The sequence below is a fragment of the Portunus trituberculatus genome, chromosome 13 (genome assembly GCF_017591435.1).
Source record: "Portunus trituberculatus isolate SZX2019 chromosome 13, ASM1759143v1, whole genome shotgun sequence".
NCBI classification, from domain to species: Eukaryota; Metazoa; Arthropoda; class Malacostraca; order Decapoda; family Portunidae; genus Portunus; species Portunus trituberculatus.
Window position 1 is genome coordinate 10374959 of NC_059267.1, and position 7500 is coordinate 10382458.

Consider the following 7500-nt stretch of genomic DNA (forward strand, 5'->3'; position numbering starts at 1 on the left):
CCTCCTCCTCCTCCTCCTCCTCCTGCTCCTTCTTGTTCTTGTTCTTGTTCTTCTCCATCTCCTTCTCTTTCTCCTTCTCCTTCTCCTTCTCCTTCTCCTTTCTCCTTCTCCTTCTCCTTCTCCTCCTCCTCCTCCTCCTCCTCCTCCTCCTCCTCCTCCTCCTCCTCCTCCTCCTCCTCCTCCTCCTCCTCCTCATGCTCAGCCTCCTATTAAGATAGATCTAAATGTACCAATCTAATTAAGATTCAGGTGTGCACAGAGAGAGAGAGAGAGAGAGAGAGAGAGAGAGAGAGAGAGAGAGAGAGAGAGAGAGAGAGAGAGAGAGAGAGAATGAGAGAGAGAGAGAGAGAGAGAGAATTACTTGTGCTCATCAATTTTACTATTTTACTCTCTCTCTCTCTCTCTCTCTCTCTCTCTCTCTCTCTCTCTCTCTCTCTCTCTCTCTCTCTCTCTCTCTCTCTCTCTCTCTCTCTCTCTCTCTCTCAGTCCTAATCGACACAAAATCATAATGACGTCATCAACTGCTCATTACACCTTCTATCTCGCAAAAAAGAAGAGAGAGAGAGAGAGAGAGAGAGAGAGAGAGAGAGAGAAGGAAAAAATGAAGGAAATAGAATAAGGATAAAGTAAAGGAGAGGAAAAAGATAAGTAGAAGATTGAGTAAGAGAGAGAGAGAGAGAGAGAGAGAGAGAGAGAGGTTGAGGAAAAAAAGGTTAATTGGTGGTGAAGGAAGTTTATCTCTCTCTCTCTCTCTCTCTCTCTCTCTCTCTCTCTCTCTCTCTCTCTCTCTCTCTCTCTCTCTCTCTCTCTCTCTCTCTCTCTCTCTGTGTGTGTGTGTGTGTGTGTGTGTGTGTGTGTGTGTGTGTGTGTGTGTGTGTGTGTATGTGTGTGTTTTCTTGTCAGTGCACATAAAATAAATATCTTTAACATCTTCATCTAAAACATTACAATAATTTCTATTTTCTATTTTTTTTACCCTCATTATTTTTCTTTTTCTTTTCCTCTCCCTCCCTTCTCCCCCCCGATACCATTAAGGAGGTAACTTCTCCCTCCTCTCCCTTCTTCCTTCCTCCCCCCTTCTGTCTCCCTCCCTGCCCTTCCCTCCCCTTCCCTCCCCATCCGTCCCATCAGTCACGTCAAGAGCCATGTTCATTCCCCTTAATTTCGCCTCTAATGACTCTTGGTATAACGTCGATAAACCTGACAAAAAAACCGTGATGAGAGAGAGAGAGAGAGAGAGAGAGAGAGAGATATTTAGACTTCATTAGTATTATTTTCCCTATCTTTTTCTTTTATATCCGTCTTCTGAGAGAGAGAGAGAGAGAGAGAGAGAGAGAGAGAGAGAGAGAGAGAGAGAGAGAGAGAGAGAGAGAGAGAGAGAGAGAGAGATTTAGACTACCTTAGTATTCTTTCTCTCTTTTTTTATCTCCTCTTTCTTTTTCTTTTATCTTCCTCTTCTTTTCCTCCTCCTGTCTTTCTTGACTATTTCTATCACTAATTCTTTTTCCCATTTCCCTTTCTCCTTCATTTATTCTTTATTCACCCCATTATTAACCATTTTATTCCCTCTTCACCCATCTTCACCCCTTTTCTTCTCTCTCATCCCATTCCTCAACCATCTTCACCCCTTACCCATCACCCCATCACCCCCCATCACCTCCCCGTCCCTTCCGTCCATTTCTTCACCCCGCCCAGTCTCGCCCCGCCTCACCCAGCCCCGCCCCGCCTCGCCCCGCCCGCCCCTCCCCACAATTAGTTAATGGCGTGGCTAGAGCTTCGTAATGACCCTTGCTATCGTTAGGGTCAGCTTGGGGGGGCGTGGGGGTTGTGGGGACGATAACAGGGAGATAGGAAGCAGTGACACGCGAGGATGGGACTGACATGCGTGACTTTATGGGGAGCTAACGGTGATGGGGGAGGAAAATGGGGAGGTGGGGTGAGTCTCGTTTTCTGTTGAGTTTCGTTTTCTTTTCTTTTTTTTTTTTTTTTTTGTTTTAGTTACTCCTCCAGTTTTTTTTTTTTTTTTTTTGAGTGGGAGTGTTGGGGAATGCAGGTGTTTTTGTGTTTTTTTGTTTTTTTTTGTGTGTGTGTGTTTGTTGTAGTAGTAGTAGTAGTAGTAGTAGTAGTAGTAGTAGTAGTTATAGTAGTAGTAGTTGTAGTAATAGTGTTTATTTCTTCTCTTTATTCAACTTCACTCCACACTGCTCTCTCTCTCTCTCTCTCTCTCTCTCTCTCTCTCTCTCTCTCTCTCTCTCTCTCTCTCTCTCTCTCTCTCTCTCTCTCTCTCTCTCTCTCTCTCTCTCTCTCTCTCTCTCTCTCTCACACACACACACACACACACACACACACACACACACACACACACACACACACACACACACACTTTTATTCCTACATTTTCCCTCACTCTTGGCCTTCTATGTGGTGATGTATGTTTGGTGTCGTGTCTTGCCTTCACTTCACCCTCCCGTCCGTCTCTCCATTACCTCTCTCTCTCTCTGTTTATTCCTTATTGTTGTGTGTCCAGTTATCGCAGCCTCTCTCTCTTCTTGTCTCTCCTTGTCTCTTTACTGTAGCTTCGGCAGTAAGAGGAGGTTTTAATTTCTTTTTTTTTTTTGATGTTGGTTTTTTATTGTCTATTGTTTGTTTTTGTTGCTGTTGTTGGTGTTGTTGTTGTTGTTGTTGGTGGTGGTGGTGGTGTTATTGTTATTGTTTATCGTCTATTATTATTATTATTATTATTATTATTATTATTATTATTATTATTATTATTGTTATTATTTTCATTATTATTGTTATTTTTATTTTTGTTATTTATCACCATTTTCATTATTGCTGTTGTTGTTGTTAGCATTTTTCGTCTTCTGTCATTAATGTTGTTATTATCATTATCATTCTTATTATTAGTGAAGCCAAGTTTACTACGGTGGTTGGTACATTGGGGTGTTCAATCGCTAATACCTCCGGAGCTACGTGGCTGATCGTAAGGCAATTAACACCGCATGAGAGCAAACCTGTAGCAATTTTACACGCTATGGCTTTCATCTTTCCGCTTGGGTGAAGTCAGCGGGTAACGTGCAGGAAGTACTGTCACTTCGGCTTCTAGCGAACACAGAAGTGAACGCTAAACTCTACAGGTAGCACAGCGAATCCAGGAAGGTCAGTGGTAGTTAATCCCTAGGTAGAAGTTAATTTTTTCGCCCTTCCATCTCTCTCTCTCTCTCTCTCTCTCTGGAAAAGCCGGGATGTGTACGTACAAGGATGTTTAAAAGAAAATTTATCAAAAAGTAATCCAACCATTTTAATGAAACTTACGAGGCGTCACGTTGTAATCCTAGTAATGTTTTTGGGTCCACTTTGAAGAAACTTTGCGTATTCAGAAGATAAAAAATTCTAACTTTTAAACCAATTAACTCATCGAGCTCAAATCTTCTTGGTAAATCACGTGAAATTTACAAAAAAAAAAATACATTATATTTTATTTGTAAAGAGACAGTCAGTTTTGTATTCTTTTTCCAAACTCCTTTTTGTCAGATTTACAACACGTTTTTTTTTTTTTGTAGAGACCTTCAGTTTTGTATAATTTTCATCAACGTCCCTTTTGTCTCAACTAGAGGAGAAACATAACACTGAAGGCAGAATACAGTATGCCATCCAACGGTATACAACACAGCCACTCATCTCTCGCTAAGCTTATGACCTGGAGTGATTTGAATATTAGCTAAATAAGACGTGCGCTGTGCTTGAAATTCTCTCTCTCTCTCTCTCTCTCTCTCTCTCTCTCTCTCTCTCTCTCTCTCTCTCTCTGATCTTTAATCTCATTTCTCTAACCTCCTTCCTTCGTTATATCTCTCTTTTAAGTTAAACAAAATTTCCCTTCTCAGTTTCTCGGGGTTTGATATGCTCTCTCTCTCTCTCTCTCTCTCTCTCTCTCTCTCTCTCTCTCTCTCTCTCTCTCATCAACGTCACGGCTGATAGAAGAGAGAGAGAGAGAGAGAGAGAGAGAGAGAGAGAGAGAGAGAGAGAGAGAGAGAGAGAGAGAGGGGGGGGTGCCGGGGATAAATCAAGGCAGGGTGTGAGCGTGCCGGAGTGTCAGGCAGAGGTGTTAAGGGGCAGAGAAAAAGAGCGAAATGGAGGTACAAAGATATTAAAGATAGTGAGGGAGATAGAGAGATAAAGGGAGAGATACAGACCATTCCTAAAGTAGAGAGAGAGAGAGAGAGAGAGAGAGAGAGAGAGAGAGAGAGAGAGAGAGAGAGAGAGAGAGAGAGAGAGAGAGAGAGAGAGAGAGAGAGTCAGACCACAACTACCACCACCACCACCAACAACAACAATACCAGTCTATAAATGTACATACGTTAGTTAACACACCCACTTGTACTTACGATATCCTTGTAATTACCCAACACGAAGCCACTCAACCATGACGCATATATTCTCTCTCTCTCTCTCTCTCTCTCTCTCTCTCTCTCTCTCTCTCTCTCTCTCTCTCTCAAATATTCCTGAACACCGAAAGCGTATCAAATAAAAACTCAGACGTGAGATAACAAGCAAACCATTAAGATAATTCGAGACAATGAACCGGAGTTGTGAAGCCTTCCGGGGAGAGAGAGAGAGAGAGAGAGAGAGAGAGAGAGAGAGAGAGCATATCAAATCCCAAGAGAAACACGGAGGAGGGATTTTGTTTAACTTGAGAGAGAGAGAGAGAGAGAGAGAGAGAGAGAGAGAGAGAGAGAGAGAGAGAGAGAGAGAGAGAGAGAGAGAGAGAGAGAGAGAGAGAGAGAGAGAGAGAGAGAGTTACAAAGTGAGATTAAAGATTAGAGAGAGAGAGAGAGAGAGAGAGAGAGAGAGAGAGAGAGAGAGAGAAATAAATGGAAATATCTCTCTCTCCTGGACAGTCAGGTAACCGGTGCTATTACTCGGCCGTGTTATCTTGGGAGGTGTTGAGTGGCATAGAAAACGGGCAATAATGAGGCGTCCCACCCTTAATTTGGCTGTTAAGTGAAGGTATTGCTCAGGGCCAAACGGGAGACTTGTGTACTGTGGCCTCGAGAAAGATGGGGTGTTGTTTCTCTCTCTCTCTCTCTCTCTCTCTCTCTCTCTCTCTCTCTCTCTCTCTCTCTCTCTCTCTCTCAGTTTTTTTTTCTTGGTTTTGTTTAAAGAAATCGTGTTTTTTGTGTTTTCTTATTTTTTCTATATCCTTTTTGTTGTTTGTGTTTTTTTTTCTTTGTTTTAAGTAATTATAAATCAATATGTTCTTAGTTGACTCACCGATCCTTAAAACTCACCCTAAAACACACAAAATTCTTAAAAAATACCGGGAAATTCCCAAAACACTCCCTGAACTACCAAACCCTTAAAATCACGCTGAAACACACACGAAATCTTTAAACACACCCTAAAAATCTCTTAACACAGCTTGAAACACACACCAAACCCTTAAAATCACCCTAAAAAAAGCCTAAACACCCTGAGACACACCAAACCCTAAAAATCACCCTAAAATACCCTCAACACCTTGAAACACACACCAAACCATAAAAAATCCTTAAAACACCCTGAAACTCACGCCAAACCCTTAAAATCACCCTTAAAAACCCTAAACACCCTGAAACACACACCAAATCCTCAAAGTGCCCTGAAAATCCCTTAACACACCCTGAAACTCACGCCAAACCCTTAAAATCACCCTAAAAAACCCTTAACACACCCTGAAACTTACGCCAAACCCTTAAAATCACCCTTAAAACCCTAAACACCCTACAACAGAAACCAAATCCTCAAAGCGCCCTGAAAACCCATTAACACATCCTGAAACTCACGCCAAACTCTTAAAATCACCCTTAAAAACCCTAAACACCCTGAAACACACACCAAATCCTGAAAGTGCTCTGAAAACCCCTTAACACACCCTGAAACTCACGCCAAACCCTTAAAATCACCCTAAAATACCCTAAACACCTTGAAACACACGCCAAACCCTTAAAATCACCCTAAAATTCCTAAACACACCCTGAAACTCACGCCAAACCCTTAAAATCATCCTAAAAAACCCTAAACACCTTGAAACTCACGCCAAACCCTTAAAATCACCCTAAAAAACCCTAAACACCTTGAAACACATCCCAAACCCTTAAAACCACCCTAAAAATCCTAATCATCCTGAGACACACGCGAAACCTTTAGAAAACAGCCTGAAAACCCTAACACACCCTAAACACACTAAATCTTTAACAATACCCTGAAAACTCCTTAAACACACCCTGACTTTTTGGGGGAGGGAGGAGGCCATCACCCTTGCTTGAGTATTAGGCTATATTTATTTATTTATTTATCACACCCTGAAATACGCGCCAAACCCTGAAAACACCCTAGAATTCCGTAAACACACCCTGAAAACACCCTAAAAATCATAAACACACTCTGAAACACACGCCAAAGACTTAAAAGCATCTTAAACACACCCTAAACACACTGAAACACACACCACATCATCCCACCGCCAGACACTCACCCCATGGAGCTTGAAGTAGAGGCCGCACGCATTGCACACTGGCTCTCCATTGTTGTTCCTGCGCCACAGTGTTGTGTTCGTGGTCTGGCAGTTGGAGCAGGTCATCCCGGAGCGGCGCTGTGGCTGGGGCGTAGTCGGGGCCGCGTACTGCTGGAGGAAGGAAATAGCGTTGACTTCTTCTATATTGGGACACATTTTCACCTTGAGATTTGTGTACGATTAGACCATTTTATTGATATTAAGGTCTCTGGAGATTATGATTGACTCCTTCAGTACCAGGTCACTATTTGGTGATTTTATACAGCTTCAGAAACTCGTGTTGGGATTGAAATAAGAGGAACTTTGGACCATTAACCTTCTGACCTGCATAGAACCTTGCTAGTGTAGAAAAGATCGTCTAATCATACCCAAACTCATGGTAAAAAATGCATCCCAGTACTTAAGGGGTTAATGGCCACAATCGTCACTACTTTAATCCCCCCCCACATAAGTTTCTGAATCTATATAAAATTACCAAAGCAGAATGAACATGGAAACGCGCCATGGTCCTGAAGAGGTTGATAGAAGTTTGATGTGCTTTGATCGTTTATTAGAATATTCACAAATTTTTAAGGAGTTTCGTATTATGAGGTAAAATTTGTGGTGTTTGACATTACGTTACTTCATAATCTAGACATCCATTGGTCGGGAATGAGGAAATATTAGTGTAGGATATGTAAGAATAATAAAGGACAATACACGTGTTGACTGTGTACTGGACTATTTTTTTTCTTCTATTTATACCATGTGGGCTTTTCACGGGAATTTCTGGGCTAAAGGGGATATTTTTTCGGGTACCTCCTATCTCAAAGCCCACCTGCTAGGAAACCGTTTGCCTTGAGTGAGGAAGCCCAATCTACACTCGGACCGTGGACAGGATTCAAACCCGTGCGCTTGGAGACCCCTCGGACCCCAAAGCGCGCATGGCTCCACTGTACCACGGCGGC

General features: G+C 42.3%; 1 protein-coding gene across 8 annotated transcripts in view; it reads right to left on the bottom strand.

Annotated features, from left to right (window-relative positions):
• The window catches only part of LOC123503312 (GATA-binding factor 2-like), a 52119-nt gene that overhangs the window by 9499 nt on the left and 35120 nt on the right, over positions 1-7500 (bottom strand). For 7 of the 8 annotated variants that reach the window (XM_045252988.1, XM_045252990.1, XM_045252987.1 and 4 more), the window contains exon 9: positions 6515-6664. In XM_045252988.1, the coding sequence (XP_045108923.1) occupies positions 6515-6664 (150 nt within the window). The remainder of the gene's footprint in view (positions 1-6514; positions 6665-7500) is intronic. The other variant, XM_045252992.1, reaches the window with a different exon arrangement.